The 19,743-nt window shown below is 39.4% G+C and overlaps 1 protein-coding gene across 3 annotated transcripts in view; it reads left to right on the forward strand.

The window, feature by feature from the left end:
* The window catches only part of LOC150088805 (acetylcholine receptor subunit alpha-like 1), a 138,932-nt gene that overhangs the window by 109,434 nt on the left and 9,755 nt on the right, over positions 1-19,743 (forward strand). For all 3 annotated transcript variants that reach the window (XM_090370908.1, XM_090370910.1, XM_090370909.1), the window contains one exon: positions 5,431-5,540. In XM_090370908.1, coding sequence (XP_090227034.1) covers positions 5,431-5,540 — 110 coding nt within the window. The remainder of the gene's footprint in view (positions 1-5,430; positions 5,541-19,743) is intronic.

Genomic DNA, 19,743 nt, shown 5'->3' on the forward strand with positions numbered 1-19,743 from the left:
GGCGCATCAATTGCGCTAATCTAATTGTGAGTGGTAGGAGAGAAGAGAAAGATGAAGGAGAGATAAACCAGAAATCTCTCCAACGAGCAGAGCAGCATCGAGTGAGCTGTCGCCGCACGTAATACCAATTACTGTTAATTCGTCTTTCCATGTTTAATTACTTCGAATCCAGCAGCAACTGACTGCATATCACCTTCTCATTAACATGGAGAGCGTACGGGCAAGCCAGGTTCTGTCTGGCTTAGCAACCGCACGAGCATGCACTTCGCTGCAGGCCATCTCTGACACAAATGATTCCCAACATCCATACCTGATATGGGATCTCGCCTGGCACTTTCCCCAACATCCGGCTTTAAATGGAGAAACATGTTATTGAAATTAGACCCGTTGGCAGCGTTAGTGTTTCCAGCGAGACAGAAGCGCGAGCCATACGGCTATCCCATTAAGGAAATATACTCGGAATAGTAAAACGTAAAGTTATTCCCGGCAGTAGCTGCGGTAGGTAAATCGGTTAGAAAAAGTGGAGGGGAAACGGGCAGAGCGCGTGAAGGTTCTTGGCTGGAGGAGTGGAAGAAAAAATTACCCGATAGGAAATTTCACCAAGTGAAAGCATTAGTTTCTTCGGTTAATTCTCCGAGGTTGTTGCCTACGTTTCCGGATAATACGTAGCCACCCCTTCTTTCTGTTTGTCACTGTTTGGACCAGAGCCTCTCTTTCTCTGTACCACGCTCACTTTGTTTTTCTTCCTACCATTTGCGTGCTTCCTTAGATTCATGACGATGCATAATACGTACATTCCACGAGCGTGTTCAAATCATGCAGATTTCATGAGCGTGTACCATCATGCATATTTCATGAGCGTGTTAGATCATGCATATTTTATGTACGTGTTCGAGTCATGTAGATTTCATGAGCGTTTTCGAGTCATTAAATTTCATTGTCATCTGAAATCATGCAATTTCAAATCATTTTCGGATCATTAATTTCATTAGCAATCATGAAATCATGCGCAAGAATATTCGTATAACATATTTCTTGAGCATGTTCCAGTCACGCACATTTTGTATACCTGTTATTAGTGTGCAGGCCCTCGTGGGTAGCACAATTGGTAGGATCACCATCTTCCCACACACCTGGTGGAAAAGACCTGAGTTCGAGTCCCGTCCATGTAGAGGGGAATTTGTATGGGCTCTTTTTCAGAGCGTGGCTGAGTTAATCGGTCTCAGGCGAGGACAGCATGGTTTTTTCTCGCGGAAACTCGGGTTTCTTATCCAGCAAACAGAAAATCGACCACAGAACACACGCAATTTGCAAACAGCAATAGGACCAGTCATCCATAAGCGTGTTCCAGTCATTAAAATTCATGACCGTTTGAGTCATTAAATTCATTAGCGTCTTGAAATCATGCAGAATTCACAAACATTCTCACGTAACATATTTCTTGAGCATGTATCAGTCATGCAGATATCATGAGCGTGTTTCAGTCGTGCAGATTTTTGAGCCTATTCCAGTCACTGAATTTTATGAGCACATTCGAATCATTACATTCCATAAGCGTGTTCCAGTCATTAAATTTCATTAAATCTTTAAATCATGCAAATTTTACAAGAATGTTCAGGTCACTTCATGAGCGTGTACAGCCATCATGAGCGCATGCAAATCTTATGGATTTCATTAGCATCAAACCATATAATTTACTCAAGTGTGTTGGTGGAACAGCTTTCGCAAGTATGTTCGAGTAAAGCATTTCGTTGGAGTCATGTAGGTTCCATGAACAGCTTCGACGTACGCAGGTTTCATGAGTATCTTCGAGGATTCATCATCTTCGAGTCATCCAGTTCATTAGTGTCTTTAAATCACACATATTTCACAAGCAAGTTCAAGTAATACCTTCCATTAGGGAGATGAAATAATTCAGATTTAATGAGTGTGGAAATCATTCTTGCTTCACAAGTAAAACACAAATTTCTCTCTTCACTGACGGGATTCGAACTCAAGCCTTTTCGGCGCAATATGGGGAGGATGGTGATTATACCAGCTGTGCTACCCATGCAGGCGACTTTTATGCCAAACACGATCAAATGCCTTTGAAATGACAAGAGAAACTGGTCGAGTTTCACCAAACCTTTCCATCAATTCTTTTCAAAGATGAGCGACACTGACAGAATCAAAAATGGCGACAAGTGAGCAGCTGGAAAGTCTCGAGAGGGTGCAAAAGTTAGTAGTTGATGGATTTGTCCATTATTTTGGGAAGAATACGAATAAATGCAATGCGGCGGTAACTTCAATCGACCGATTTTTCACCCGTTTAAGAAGTGACTGGATATGAGCAAATTTCCATGAAGAAGAAAAAAAACACCAGTGAAATAAAATGTGCAAAACGGCAATCCTGGATAGGAGCAACCTCAGAAACGCAGGTTTCAAAAACAAGTTGAGAAAAATCATCAGAAGCTGGAGCATTCTTGCCATCAAGATTGTTTTAAAAAATTCTTTTGACATCCTTTTGGTGGAAGACGACAGAAGGCATTGGATGAAGTGGAGTGGGAATGCTAGAAGGTGTTTCACCATGATCGTTAATACAAGAATTAAAAGGAAAACAGAATGCTAATAAGCTGAATGATGCAACAGAACTATCAGATGGGAACAGAGGTGGAAATATAGAATGATTGAAGTAGCAACCAATAGCTTTGGCAAGAGACAAGAACCCTCAAGTATCATTTGAAAAAGAAGAAACTTTTGTACTGCTAACCTCTTCAAAAAAATGCCTATTCGAGTTTGCATTGATTAATAACTGTTTTATAAAATTGTTGCGAACTTTTGTGTAGATGGGAAATGAAGCTTGAGATTTGGATACAAGCCAATTGAGATATACTTCATCTTAACTTGAACGATCTTAGCACATTTATTGGAAAATTAAGTTTAGATAAAGGCACGAGATTTTCGAGTGAAATGCGAAAAAAAGATTCCATCCCAATAAGAATAATTTCTTTAAATTCTTTCAAACCTTGCATAAAGGGTTACTAACAGTAATGTCTGCTTGTCGCAGAACGACATTCAACCAAGGAAAAGAAGATTACAGATCTTATAGATCATCTCATTTCGCATTCTTGTAATGCCAAATGACATGAAGCTGACAATGGCCATGAAAGAGATTCCATTGGAGAGGATCTCATCATTAAGTTGTGATCTGAGGTGTTCACAGGATTACTAACGTTAGCCGTGTACTTTGGAGAAAGTTCAGTTTCAAAGAAAGGAAGTTAAAGAATTCTGAGAAAGAAGTCGAAAAGTTGCAAGTTATTAATTGAGTTGGGAGAACGATAGAGGCAACAGATGAATTTGACTGAGTGAGGCTGAGAGATTTTAAGCAAGTTGAGAAATCTTTAACAAGGAATATCAGAGTGGACATATTACTACCTTTGAAGCAAAAGGAATCACCGAATGAATAATTTGGGGAACCGAGATTCATGGTTGCTAAACAACCTATAATTTGAAATCTGTCAAAAAAGCAAGTGAAGTTTGGAAGATTGTGGGCGGAAATGGAAGTCATCGAGTTTGGAACTGAAACCACATATATTTGTGAAATGAATGAGGAAGTTTTTGGGAGGAGGTTTGGATCTTTCCACAGATAAGTTTGTTCTATTAGTTTGACTACTCATTCAGCAGATAAAGTGTAGAGGAGATACATGCTATATGAATTGATAAAAGTTTTGTATATGGAGTAGACACAACAAGATTATACCCAGCTCCGTGACATAACACTGCCTCTCGCATACACACTACTTGGACTCCCTCCAGTCACTATCTGGCAGAATGGAGGCAGCAGGATTATACACTAGCTGATCCGGATGCCCTTAGACAGTTGCCAACAGGTTCAGTTCGGTGGACTATCTAGCTGCTGGCCTTCGAAAACCGTTTAGTAGTACTGTTTAGTTTAATTGTACACCCTTGAAATGTAAGGAATATTGGATCTCTCCATGATGTCCTTCATAATCTAAGAAGACAAAACTCATATTTCACAAGATGGTTATTGCCGGAACTTTGCTCTGGTGAACAAACAAAAGTAAGCAAAGTGGTATTGCACCTAATAATGATCACTTACCACCTGGTATTGCTTCGTGGCACAGAAGGGCAGCATTCCTCTGTGTGATGTGGGCTCCACACCTGGATGGTCTCCTCTAATTTACTTGGTGTACTGTTTCAGACCTTGCACATCAGTCCCACCATCCTAAAGATGCAAATATCAGCGTCCAAGCTCCATGAATGCAATTTGCATAGATGTCGTTACAGTTTCATGATGATGCTGATATTTCTATTTAGATGTTTATGACCGGAAGATTTCAAATATGTGTGATCATGCAGGCTTTAATTAGTAATTCATGATTCACGCGATTTCATCATGATTTGCTTTAGATTTCATGATTATGAAATTATTCCCCGTTTATTTTAGATTACACGATTCTCTGCTTTCGATTTCATAACTATCTGCTTTAAAAAAATCATGAAGATGCTCAAAGCATGCAGACTTCACGAGTTTAAGTGAATTTGTATTTAAAAACACATAACACAGACAGTTTTAAAGTAGCTTATATCGGTTCATACATGATTTGAGGAGTGTATAGGATTTCATACACACCCTACAATTCGTGAAACTTATCTCCTACCAACCACTTCCTCAATGCACACAAATCATGATTTTGTGAACTTGCAAAGAAAATGTTCAGCGATGTGGGGTGTGCAAAATGACGCTTAATAAAAGCCCTCTGGTGACCAAAGATTGTAATCTTCTGTACGATTAATTTTCTCGGTGATCAATTCAAAGTTCCAATTAAAGGAAATCATTGAAGCAAGCGCGGTTGGGGGCTGTTATAAAGGAGAAGAAAGATTGCAGTTTTACATGCTGAAACTACATCTGATAATCACTGCCTGAGAAAATTGGGTGTACAGGGATGCACTTTCAGCCATCCTTTTCAATATGCTCGAGTTTTCTCTTGAGTTTAATCAGACTGCCATGAAGGATGTTCGTTCTGTCTTTGGTAGAACGGGCGGAAAGAAAAATGATGAATTCGTGGAAGCGTTCTAAGTTCCCTCCCAACTACCGTTAGATAAGAAATGGACTTCTTATTTCTTACAGTCTTCTTATCTGCCACTAAACTTAGCTTGATAGTTTGAGGGAAAAAAAGGAGCAGAAACATTTAGCGAAAGGGGTGCTCTCTCTCTCTCTCTCTCTCTCTCTCTCTCTCTCTCTCTCTGGAGTCCGGGCTCTGCTATTCGACCCCTATTACTCATCCGGTATCTTGTTCAAGTAACGAGACCGTTATGTGTTTGACAGTGAAGGCGGTCCGTGTAGCTTAGAAAAGGAAATGAAGGGTACTTTCTTTACGATAAGAGGCAAAACGTTTCTCACTCGCCATTCTCTTCCTTTTATCTTAGGAATGGTCAGACCACAAGCTGCAATGGGACCCGGATGAATACGGCGGAGTACGACAGCTCTATGTGCCTGCTGAACAGATATGGCTGCCCGATATTGTGCTGTATAACAAGTAAGTGGATAGAATTTAAGTTTTTCCTGTTTTGTTGTAGAGGTTTAGGCGCATTAGCCACTTTGGTCATTTTGCTCGAGTCATTGACAGGATTCGAACTCGGGTCTTTCCCATCCGGTGTGGGGAGGACTTTCAAATTGCAAACAGAGCTTAATATTAAGGGAAAGAATTTTGTTGAGTATTTTTTTACGCTAATGTTAATAATATCCACCCTGATGAAGGATATGTTGATATTTCCATCAGCAGAGGATGCCACGGTGTCGATTTTGTGAAACTTGCACTGCAGCAGCCGATCTGATATGACGTATCGGAGATTATAAAAAACACATTACGTTTCATAAAATGCATGACCCCCATGATCGTCTGCTGCTTTGTTGGAGAATGGTGTAGAGGGCTGTCAGCCGAGGGAGTTTCATCATATGATGCAGGAATTGTGTCCTTGCATCATGTGGTGCAGGATTGACCATCTACATTCTACAATAACATTATTTGTTATTCACTAAGAATTCTAAAACTATTCTAAAAAGACTAACTAATAACTAAATATATTGCTTGACTAAATGTCTAAGAGTATGAAAAGGCTGTGTATGCATGGGTAATGCAGTTCCGTAGTTTCAAGAAATATATTTAGAGTTATAGAATAGTTACTCTCTTTAGAATAGTTAGAATAGTTACTCTTTTTAGAATAGTTTTGTAATAGTTAAGTCTTTTTAGAATAGTTTTAGAATATGAAAAAGCTGTTTATGCATGGGCAATGCAGTTCCATCGTTTCTACTACCCAGGTAGTATGCACGCATCGTTTGATTATATCTCATATTGAGAATACCTTCACAACGAGTTGCCTAGGTATTGCACTACTACTAGAGAAGCGTTACTTATTTGAAGTAGTGCAATACCTAGACAACTCGTTGTGAAGGTATTCTCAATATGACATATAATCAAACGATGCGTGCATACTACCTGGGTAGTAGAAACGATGGAACTGCATTGCCCATGCATAAACAGCCTTTTCATATTCTAAAACTATTCTAACAAGAGTAACTATTCTATAACTATTCTAAAGACTAACTATTACATTGCTATTCTAAAACTATTCGAAGCTATTCAATTTATTCTAAAACGACTACCTATTCTAAAAAGACTAACTATTTTAAAACTATTCTAAAAGGACTAATATATAACTATTCTAAAAGGACTAATATATAACTATTCTAAAATTACTAACTATTCTATAACTATTCTAAAAAGACTAACTATTTTAAAACTATTCTAAAAAGACTAATATATAACTATTCTAAAAAGACTAATATATAACTATTCTAAAATTACTAACTATTTTATAACTATTCTCAAAAGTTGTTGTTGTTGTTATTTGGTTTTTAGGAGCATTAGCAACTAAGGCCATATTGCTCCGGGATATGCGGTGGTCATTCCCTGAATGACCTTTCCGCATCCTCCGTATTTGGTGGTGACGGGCTCGAACCCCGGTCTAATCAAGAAGCGTGTGCTACGCACTGCTGCTCCTTCCCACCTGGCTACGGAGGCGCCTATTCTCAAAAGACTAACTATTACATTGCTATTCTAAAACTATTCGAAGCTATTCAATTTATTCTAAAACGACTACCTATTCTAAAACTAATCTAAGAAGACTAACTATTCTAAAACTATATCAAAAAGACTAACTATTCTAAAACTATTCTAAAATGAGTAACTGTTACATAACTATTCTAAAACTGTTCTGAAACTTTTAAAAACTGTTATAAACTATTCTGTTCTAAAACTGTTATAAACTATTCGAGAAAGTATTGCTGTCCTTTCGAAATTTGTAATGGACAGACAGGACTGAATCACAGACACTCTTTCATACTTTGCAGATGAAAACATCAAAAATAAGGAAGAATCTCCTTTTTTTTTCTCTCTCTCTCTCTCTCTGATCCCTAAACATTCCTTTTAAAAAATACAACCAGCCTTAATTCATATTAACAAAGTGCTTATAAAAGACTAAAGACTCAGAGTACGAAGGCGTTTACTTATCCATGCAAGCAAACTCCTTCATACTCTCGGGATTTAGTCAACAAATGTCTTTTAAACTAAACCATTGCACACCACCAAGTATCGTTCATATTGTGCAGTTATACTTCATAAGTAAGTTGTCACTATTGCAACACCAGGGTACCTACCCACCGAAGAAAAGCCAAAAAGCCTTGAAACGATGCCGTCTGGGTGGTTGGCAACCCCTAGAATAAGTCACAATAGTCTTCTCTATAGGTGAAGCGTTACTTAATCGAGGTAATGCGATACCCTGGCAACTCGTTGTGAAAGTATTCACAATATGAGATACAATTAAAACTACTATAAATAAAAAAAAATCGTGAGAGATGAACAGATAAATAATTTTCTCAGAAGATGCAGTTTCCTTGCTGCAAGTTCCTCGAGGTGTTTCTGCAGAAAAATCATTTGCGCGCCTCTTATACGCTTTGATCGAACATCGCGCTAATATTTTTAAACAAGTGCGCCGTCCCTGCGAATGGAGCGTGTCCCTAATTCTTTGCTGGCTTTTCGACGCTGCATCGAATAATGGGAGAGCGGAAGTTGAGCAAGGCTTCCTATCACGAATGTGGAGTGTTTGGGCTTGCACGTGACAGGCGTTCCTGTGGCAAGAAATGAAGTAAATTAATCACACAAGTGTCCTGTCACTCTCTACTTTATCATCGAACTCAACCCCGCTGGGAGTGCGATTCCAATGATTTTCTTTCCGCTGCAATTCAACTTTAGACTAAAGTTTTGAATGCATGCATCTCTCTCTCTCTCTCTCTCTCTCTCTCTCTCTCTCTCTCTCTCTCTCAGTCAAGTTGAGCTGCATTTTTATCATTTGCATTGGCAGCCAGGGTGAAGAGATATTTATGTTTCTTAGTGGCATGCAGAGAGAGAGAGAACGCGTTTGCGTTGCGAGAGAGAGAGAGAGAGAGAGAGTGAGAGGGGGGAGAAGTAGGTTGCCTTCAAAAAGAAGTGTTAGTGTTGGGAGGTCTTTATATCTTATCATACAAAAGAATGCCCTGAAAAAGTTCCAACTTATACAAAGTTTGCCAGCAAATCCCCTTTTAATATATGACTTAATAATGACCTAAACCTTCTTTTCAGCACTCCCATCTCAACCTTGGATCGCGCCCTCCCTCAAGCAACATGGATGTGCGCTCCATCATCGAATACGTATTCGATAAATAAATTGAAATTTTCAGAAATGAAAAGAAACGTGTGTTTATTTGCAATAAAAGTAGTAAATACATGTTTGCAGGAATATTAGCTATCTTTCTTACATTTTTTTAAAATCTATTTATTGTACAATTCTTTTTTATACCTGCGTCTAAGGAATAGGTATTAAGATGTGATAACCATGAATTTTCAATCATTTAAAATCAGATTTTCTTCATCGGACTGAAAAGATGAAAATCACTGGGTTCTAGGTCAGGGAAACGAGCTTTAATTGAGAATTTCTATTTCGAATGATGGGTTTTTGACTGTGTATTCCCAAAGTATGTTCTCTAACTATCAAAAATAAATATAGGGAACTTCATGATGTATTTACAACTTTGTTTCCCAAAAGACTAGTTCTTCTGCGTGCAAGAATAAAAACAGACGTATGAAGAGTCCTAATCTGGCTGATAAGATCTTGCTGCTAGTATGAGCCGCATAATTTACTGAGATAGTTTTACCCTGCTTTCGAATAATACATTTAATAGTCTATTAATTATTTAAAACAGCTGAAATAAATATTTAACTTTTATAGTATATTGTTCGTTCTATTTTATTCTTATCTGTCTTTCCCTGTATACACAATGCTTAGGAATTTCGATATATTAATATCATTACACAATTATACATTAAACTTACGATACAAATATGTCTTACATTGTCTAAGCTTATCTTAACATGTCTAAACTTGAATAAGCATGTCTTAACATGTCTAAACATGTCCAAAGTCGACTTTCACTAACTGACAAGTGGAAATATTTCTTATCGGTGAGTACTATCCACTGTTTTTCTTTAAAATAAGAAGAATTTTCCTAGTGAAGCTCAACTACTGGTCCGGAAGAAGGAAGAAAAGATTTTTGGTGTCCATTACGATGTCTGAAGACGGTCCAACCAATCCCTGAACGTAGGTCTAGATAAAGACGTCAGCGGTTGGCTGGTCCTTCGTCAGATGTTGTCATTCGCGAACTGTTCTACAAAAGAAAAAAGGTTTGTATGATTGTTTTCTTTTTAAATTTCATTTCTTTGTTATAATCGTAATCTTAAATGCACAGAAATCCTACCACAAGAATGTCTTCACATCTTATAGTTCCTATTTATTTTCCGTTCTCTGAACCTCTAGATAATCTTCTTCTACATTCTTTCTCTTGCTAAAGCATCAATAAGATCGCACGAGCAGCTTTATATCTAGAGTATAATTTGATTAGTCTCTTAGTCAGCTCCAAATTAACCATGAAGGCTTTCTTGGAGTTCCATCGACCCAAAAAAAAGAAAAGACACCAAATTTACTTCCACCCACCACTCATACACGTAAAGAAAAATAGCAGCTTTCGAATCCACGGTTTTTACTCCTTCGTTCGTTTCCTCTGATTAGCAGAATTCAGATAACTTCATCAGTAGTTAACCAAAGAGTCAAATCTGATTAACGTCATCGACAATAAAAATAAGAAAGAAAATCCAATCACCGTTTCGTGGGGAAAACCCTCCCAGTCCAACTAACCCTTACTGTTTTTCTTATCCCAAGGACTTTTTTTTTAAGAGGAAAAGAAATTTCAGCTTCGTGTCTGATTGCCTGAAAAACTGTGAAATCCAGATGAGGCAGCGTTGCATAATAACCAGATGAAAACAAGAAACACCCCTCGGATATTCGTCTGTATTTATTTTTTCGGCTTGTTCAATAAACATTCTTGGTAATTCATCGACTCCTGCGAAGTGGAGATTTTGTTTGTACAGAGGACTCATATTAAAAGGAATGGTAAGAAAAACTTAACAAGATCGCACCACAAAAACAGTTTTGCATCATTCCTCCCGTCTTTTTTCCAACTACAAGATTCTCGTTTCATAATAATTCGTAAAGTAGATTCTGTTTATTACATCTTAAAGTTGGTGAAAAAGAGAATCTTTTCTTTCTTAATTACCAGTGAACATCCTCATCCATCTTTACCAAGGTCTCTTACTGCGTTACACATCACATATCGTTCATTCTCAACGATCCTAATAAATTTACCAAGCAGTGTAGATGAGCATGCCCTTAGAGGTGAAAAATTCATATCTACATTTTGGTAATCAATGATTGGTTTGGGCATTCATTAAGTTGGTGTAAGCTGATGGAGTGAGCTGTTTTTTGGACTAGGCTTTCAAAATTTTGAATTGTGGCCAAACATTTTAAGTCTTTGCCAGAAGGACACAATACAACGTACTCCTTCAGGATCATAGGCTCGACCAACACCGAGCTGGAGGAGATTATGAGATCGACAAGGATAATGATGACCAAGAGCCGCCAACATCAGCCGAAGTTGGTCATTGAGAGACTGACCAGAGCCAGAAAAGAAGAGAGGGGTCTGACATACTTCATTGAATAACATAAGAAGGCCAAGAACCTGAGGGATTAGTTCCAAGGAAACTAACCAATCTACAAGCGATAAGAAAGACAGACAAATTGCGCACACCACTCAACCTCAAGAAGGAAACACCACTCACACAGCAGAGGAATGGGTGAAGCAAGCATTCCATGGCAGACACTACAACGACCTCCATCAATATTACGTAGATAAGATTGCTTCCAACGCATAGGTCACGAGCGCGAGGCTCTTACCCCGAGACTGAAGCATTCATGCTTGCCATCCAAGACAAGGTAATCAACACCAGGAACTACATCGCCAAGGATGTATTATCCAGGTCGCCAGGATAATACATCGGAAGCTAGCGCAAAAATACCAGTTGATCAAAGAAAGTGTACATTATTACAAGTGCGAAAACTCCAAGTCGTACTAGAGACCCCTTTTTGCCTACTGTGCTGGGACGGCGCCATAATAACGAACAAGACGATCCTGCACAATAGACCATACATAACCCTCATCGACAAAAAAAAAGGGACCTACCTGATTGAAATAACCGTGTTCAATACTAGCAACCTTCAGAAAACCTGAGTCAAAGAAATCTGGCATATGGAACTAGAAATGACCATCCTGGTCAACGTGCCAACCACCGTATTGTGCCAAAGGGCAAACATAAGAATCCAGCATCAATCCCAAAGAACACCTTACTAGGAACTCCAGAAAGCCACGATCCTGAGCACATGTAGGATAGCAAGAGAGTTCCTCTACCAACAGTAATAATAGTATCCGGACACAGCCAACCACCCCCATGCACTTGGTATCCGTCATCGAGCAGAACAAATCATAATATTAATTTGTAATATCAAAGCCTTAGGGCCAACCCAGTCCTTCAGGCCACCCCAAACCGGTTAACGTTCTTCGATCGGTTCCTACCTGTGCAAATGCTGCACGACATATACTCCTTGGACGACGACCTCTACAAGTTTTCATAGTCGATGAGAAATAAACGCATCATCATCATCATCTAGCCATTGACAAAAAGCTGGTCCAGGAATGGGCACAGTTCAGCTTACAGCAGGCAGATTTTCCTGACTCTGATTCCTTTCTCTCGCACGACTGGTTACCTAGGGCACACTTGTCTGAAATAGAAATAACTAGAGAGACCCTAATAGATGTCATCAATAAACTACCCAACAAAGCCACTGTAGGTCCGGATGGTTTCCCACTCTTTATTATCAAAATTTGCAGCCCATATATAGTCGACCTTCTCCTTCACCTTTTCAGACAAATCCTGCAATCTGGAATAGTTCCTTCAATTTGGAAAACTTACCATGTTAAGCCCATTCCAAAGATCAAGAAACCCAAATCTCCTAAAGACCTGAGACCAATATCCATCAGTTGTTCTTTACTCAAAATTTTCGAAAAAGTAATTCAGCCAACAATTGCCCAGCATTGCTTTGCACACAGGCCCGAGTACCTCCATACCGTTCTACAAAGGAGATCGACAACTACCAATCTTCTTGATACCCTCTTCAGAATTCAGCACACCCTTAACAACAAATCACAGATTGATATCATTTTCCTCGACATAAAATCGGCTTATGACAGAATACACCTCCCAGCTCTTTTTACCATTCTGAAACATTACTTCGGCCTGGCGGATACCTTACTTCAAATTTTGAAGTCTATTTTACTCCCTAGACATCTGTCTGTGACCCACAATGACTTTCAAGTAACTATTGACGTCTCAAGAGGCATCCCACAAGGAAGCGTACTGTCAGCTATCCTGTTTGCAGCAGTTTTGGAGCCTTTCCTTGCTCAGAATCCGAACTTTGTCTCTTATGCCGACGATCTGAAGTTCTACGTGAGCTCAGATCATAATCATCAGATTCATGATATCAACCAACAAGCTTCTAGGCAGATATTGAGCTTGGAAAGTTATCTTGCCACAATAGGGCTGCATCTGAGCCCTTCTAAATCAGCACAACTGACGATAACCAAGAAGAAAGCCAAATATGATATCCAAATCTTTGTGAGTGGGGAACCGGTGCAAAAGGTGACCTCTCATACTGATCTTGGCCTCACTTGGGACGTTGGGCTCACATTTCAGCCTCACTTTGCCAGGATGAGGCAGAAGACGTACGCTGCTCTTTGGGCAGTGCGCAAGAGCTCGTTGGTGTGCATCAGCCAGCGCTGCTTGTTCGGCACATCCTGAGGTGTATTACGCCGATTCCTCTCTATGCTTCAGAAATTTGGTCATCTGCCCCTGCCTCATACCTTCAGAAGTATCTTAGTTTAGAGTACTGGTTGCTTAGATGGATGAACAGGGTGGTAGGCCACCCCCTAACTATCTCCAGATCTATCCTACAAACAAATCTAGGCACCACTCCCTGGAGACATATCATCATGACGAAAAATGTCCTCACGCTTGCACGGCTTATAACGAGGCGAATTGATGCTCCATCAGTGTCCACATTAATCTCTGGCCCGAGGAGGGCAAGAGGGAAGCACCCCGACTCCTGTCTCCCTCTACGTCTTACGCTGTCAAGCATTGATTCCCTGAGGAACATGTTTCCAGCCAATTGTCTTCGGATCTTCAATAAATTTAGGATCCACCCTGATAGGTTCTGTGAAGACAAGCCCTACAGGAAGGAAATCCTCAAGAACTGTTACCAGATTATGAACCTATAATACTCACCTGCTCCTGGACAGACCTTTTTTTAACTTGCCTATTTGTATATGACAAAGACTTTCTGTCTTCATGCAATCATATATTTTGTATATTACTGTATATTTTGTACATTATTGTATATTTAATCCTGTAAAAGTCTCGGGTCGAGCACGCATGTACTCTTGTTTATTGTACATTGTGTTCCTCGCACCTTAGTCTGTACTCACACCCTTCTGGCACAGAGCCGTCCCGGGGTGACCCAAGGTTTCTTGGGAAATAAACTGATTTTAATAATAATAAAAAATATAGGCACAACTTACTCCAACTTCCTTCACAGGACATTAGAACCTGCTCCTGAAGACCTGTCCATCACTGCCATGGATCCATCACTCCAGTGTTCAAACCTTTCTGACTCTCCTGCACTATAAAAGGACAGTGCAGTTTGTCCAGTTCCTCCTTGAATTTATTTAAGCTATCAACTTCCACAACAACAGATGGAAATTTGTTCCAATAATCAGCCACCAGCTGGCTAAAGATAAACTTCCCCGCATAACTATCCTGCAACCATCCTTCCTCAATTTGAATGTATGCCCCCTTAGGTTCGTAATCTGATCAAGAGGAAGAATCCCATCATTGAGCTTGCCCAAACCATTCAAGGCCTTATACACCTCAATCAGATCACCTCGCAGGTGCCTAGTCTCCAGAGGCTGCAACTTGCAGTACTTATTGGTAAGAGGACCCCTTCATTGCCCTCACCAATCTTGTTGCCCTTCTCTGTACTCACTCCAGCAGCTCAACATCTTCTCTTGTTTAGAAGAAAGAGAGAAAAGGAAAACTAGTAAAAAGAAAGAGACAAAGAGAATAAGATACAGAAAGGGGTGAGGGTAGAAAGAGAAGAGAGAGAGAGAAGGACAAGGAAAAACACAGATAAAGAATGAAATAAAAAAATTGATGAGAAAGAGAGATAGAAGCAGGAGAGAAAAAGAGATTCAGAATTTAGCTAAATAGCAGGGATTATGGGAGAAGATTCCGTTAGTGAAAATAAAATTCTGACAATGAAAAAACTAATTAGGGCGCGTGCTGCGTGTGACACCGATGTGCATATAAAAGGGGGGGGGACAAAAACAGAAAACTCTTCTGCGCACTTGCACGTTTGCTTCCTCGAGTGAAATCTGAAACAAGTGGTTCGCTTTTCGGGATAATTTACGACAGCGGGCAACAGGGAGGCGAAGATTTTTATCCGCTCATTCGGCACGCATTTTCGCATTTATTATTAACACGAACGCCATTTCTGCCCCCATTTGCAGCTCCTTAAAAGCTCCGAAGTTGCCCGGGATGAAATCAGTTTTAGCCGATTAAGTCTGCGTCCGCTCTTTTGAATCTACTGCACGAGGCACTACGATTATTTATGAAGATCGATGAGACCCGTCTGGACGCTCGCACACTTTCTCTATTCCACTTAACTGTTGCAAAAGTTTCGGCTTCGATAAACTGTTTTAACTTCTGACAGTACCTCGTGGGGGGAAGGGGGGAAGAAGATCGCGAAATGTCCACTACGAACGCCCAACATTTTGTAAACCATAAAAACGAACTCCTAATACTTTTTAAAGCGTACTGTATATCCAGATAGCTTCCTCCACCGATTCATTAGAGGTGTCCTAATACTTTTGAGAGTGTAGTATATATGCAGATACCGACCATTGAAAAGTATCGAAAAATATCTCCATTAGCCTTATACTTTTGAGAATGTAGTGTATATCCAGGTACCGGCCTGTACCGATACATTATGAGGGATGTCCTAATACTTTTGAGAGTGTAGTGTATATCCAGATACCTTAGAAAGGTATTAAGACATACCTCCGTTAGGAAGTACATTCTAATACCTTTTAGAGGTAGTGTATATCCAAATAGCTTCTGTCACCGATACATTAGAAGAGATGTCCTAATACTTTTGAGACTGTAGTGTATATATCCAGATAGCTGCCTATACCGATACATTACAAGAGGTATCCCAATACTTTTAAGTGTGTAGTGTATACATAGAGCTACCTCCACCAATACATTAGTAGGGGTGTCCTAATACTTTTGAGAGTGTAGTATATATCCACACATTAGAAAAATATTAAGCCATACCTCTATTATGAGGTATGTCCTAATACTTTTCAGAGGCAGCTTATACCCAGACAGCTTCCTCCACCGATACATTAGAAGAGATGTCCTAATACTTTTGAGACTGTAGTATATATATTCAGACAGCTGCTTCTATCGGGCCCTCGTAGGTAGAATAGTTGGTAGATTCACTGTCCTTCGCATTCCGGGTGGAAAAGACCTGAGTTCGAGTCCCATTGATGACGTGGGGAACTTGTATCGGCCTTTTTAACAACGTTGCTAAGTTACTCGATCTCAGGCGAAGATAGAATAGTTTTTTCTCCCGAAAACCACAGAACACACGCAATTTACAGACAGTATACACGGAACAATACGGTCTTAGGTCCTAAGCCTACTACCGATACATTAGGGTGTCCCAATACTTTTGAAAGTAGTGTATGTCTTCAGATAACTGTTTCTTGTTAGTAAGGATGTTCCAATACTTTTGATAATGTAGTGTATATGTCCCAATACTTTTCCAAGTGAAGTGTATATATTGAAATAGCCGCTTCTACCGATACGTTAGGGTGTTCCAGTACTTTTGAGAGTGTAGTGTATATGCAGACAGGCCACCTACACGTAGTGTTCTCATTATAGCCAAAATTTCTAGAAAGAAAATCCGGTTGTTCATTATATATCTCGGTACTTAAGTGTTCACTAATTAAAATGGGGATCTTAAGTACGCAGAAAAATTCTCTTGAGAACCTCCAAGGAAAACGTGTTGTGTTTTTCCTCCCGGCTTTATTTAAGTAAAAGCTAATTACTTTCGTTTTTAATTTTTTTTTATTGAGTACAAGCCTCGCGAAATTAGCCAAAATGTACAAAAAAAAAAAAAAGTTTAAAAGTATCGGGACAATAAAAACAAGTATCGTGGAAAATTCTTTATTGTTGCCTTGACGACAAAAACACTAGGGTCGGGTTCTTTGTTAAAAGACTAAGCCGCGCATTATGAGGCAGATCACGTTACCATTAGAAGTTAAGGAATGTGCCAATTTAACTAAAGGTCAATTTAAGCGAAACGTTAGTGGCGGACGCTAAAACCTACGATATTAAAATCGTACGCCGCTCGAGTACATGTTGGAAACAAGTCCCCACTTTATTAGGCAATTAAGTAAATTGGTGGATCACTTAAAAAATATTTTTGAGAGTGTAGTGTATATTCAGATAAATGCTTCCACCAATACATTAGGATGCCCTTTGCTTTTGAGAGTGTCTGCTTCTACCGTTATTAGGAGGGATGTTCCAATACTTTTGAGAATGTAGTGTATATATTCAGATAGCTGCTTCTGCCGATACGTTAGGATGTCCCAATACTTTTGAGAGTGTAGTATATATACAGATAGATGTTTCTACCAATACATTAGGATGCCCTATGCTTTTGAGAATGTAGTGTATATATTCAGATAGCTGCTTCTACCGATACGTTAGGATGTTCCAATACTTTTGAGAGTGTACTGTATATATCCAGATAGCTGCTTCTACCGATAGGTTAGGATGTCCCAATACTTTTGAGAGTGTACTGTATATATCCAGATAGCTGCTTCTACCGATAGGTTAGGATGTCCCAATACTTTTGAGAGTGCAGTATATATACAGATAGCTGCTTCTACCGTTATTAGGAGGGATGTCCCAATACTTTTGAGAATGTAGTGTATATATTCAGATAGCTGCTTCTACCGATACGTTAGGATGTCCCAGTACCTTTGAGAGTGTAGTATATATACAGATAGATGTTCCTACCGTTATTAGGAGGGATGTTCCAATACTTTTGAGAGTGTACTGTATATATCCAGATAGCTGCTTCTACCGATAGGTTAGGATGTCCCAATACTTTTGAGAGTGCAGTATACAGATACAGATAGCTGCTTCTACCGTTATTAGGAGGGATGTTCCAATACTTTTGAGAGTGTACTGTATATACAGATAGCTGCTTCTAACGTTATTAGGGGCGCATTATAGCCTTAGTTGCTAATGCGCCAATAAAAATCCAAACCAAACCAATCCAAACTGTTATTAGGAGGGATGTTCCAAATACTTTTGAGATTGCAGTGTATATATTCAGATAGTTGCTTCTACCAATACGTTAAGATGCCTGCCCTAATGCCTTTGAGAGTGTAGTCATATATTCAAATAACTGCTTATACGAATGTATTAGAATGTCCCAATTCTTTTGAGAGTGTACTGTATATACAGATAGCTGCTTCTACCGTTATTAGGAGGGATGTTCCGATACTTTTGAGGGTGTAGTGTATATATTCAGATAGCTGCTTCTACCGATACGTTAGGAAGTATATCCCAATACTTTTGAGAGTGTAGCGTATGTGTATATTCAGATAGCTGCTTCTACCAATATGTTAGGATGTCCCAATACTTTTGAGAGTGTAGTGTACATATTCAGATAGCTGATTCATAAAACTCTTAACTTTTCCTTTAAGCGTTAGAATATTTTAGTTTTAAAGAATTAAAAATTTACTTTCTTTCTATTGTCTATAACAACATCCCCCAATAATAGGAACATTACAAAAAGGAGTGAGGGATTGTGGGTAACCAGCGAAGCCTAATATTTAAAAGAAAAATTCTATTCTAGCATCAATCACTGCAACCCAGTGCTCTGGATATTCTCTTTCTTTTTGTAGCTAGCTAATTAGAAGAGATTGCATTAAAACTAAAATCTTATTTTCACTTTTTTGCCTTTCTTTCTCTCTGACAAGTGAAAGTTGGTAGCCCATTACAATTACACGTCCCAATTAACTCCGAGGAACAAACGTCATTGTGTCTAGTTTGGAAAGTACTCAAACGCGTGAAATCTTATTTCACAAAGTAGTCACATACGTAGACGTGCCCGGCCCTGTCTCTTAGGGTCTCTCTACTCTCCCACTTACTGCAGAGATTGCGTTGCTCGTCCATGGAGATGTTTGCACAGATTTTGTGGTGAGACAATCTAATTAAACAAGGCTTCATAAGAGTTCCCGAACTACCCATCCCGGGATTAAATGTTAATGACATCGAGAAAACGAACGTCTTAGTGCACAATGTCTCCACTATTCCTTACTGCACTGTGGGTTGTTTTAGAAAGTAAATTTAGTGTGTTCTATGGACAGTTTGTCTGTTTTGCGCGTTAAAATATATTCAGGAGGAAAGTTTTATCAATTCTCTCGAGAATGGATGCACTTTTCTCGTCGGACTGACTAACTTCGCCATGAGGTGAAAAATCATTTTCTTTTTACCATATATATTTCATTATCCTGCGGCGTTGTCATAGAAACAGACCTTTGCCTTATTTGGAAATTCTGGAACTTCAGTTTTTTTGATTCGTCATACTGCCATATACTGTGTACACTGCATTGACAAAATATTAGAGAGCACGGTTAATTGTTAGCTTTTTTAGCGTCACTGACAGCAGCTGCTGTCGATCTCCCACATGTTTCTCGATTATATTCAGTTTATTGTGATTATATTGTGGTTAAGGTGTAAAAAGAATGATATCGAACAGGTTAAACAACCTCCCGCCGACAGAACTGTAAAGGATTACACAAGGTGGATGAGTGGTTTGTGGTGAGCAAAGGGTGCAGCGCGTTGTACGGGTTGTTGCGATAATTGACACCACAATCGCAATACAAAATCTCAAATGATTCAGACATGAGGGGTTCCACAGCAGACGACCCAAGATATCTCCTCTCTTCACCGCTGATCATCTTCGACGGCGAATGATGTGGTGTCAACAAAACGCTGGGTGGACACCGAAGGACTGGAAACGAGATGCTGGTCCAAATACCAGGCAACACGCCGATGGACA

The sequence above is a fragment of the Mastigoproctus giganteus genome, chromosome 3, assembly GCF_048544385.1.
Source record: "Mastigoproctus giganteus isolate SK-2022 chromosome 3, ASM4854438v1, whole genome shotgun sequence".
Lineage (NCBI taxonomy): Eukaryota > Metazoa > Arthropoda > Arachnida > Uropygi > Thelyphonidae > Mastigoproctus > Mastigoproctus giganteus.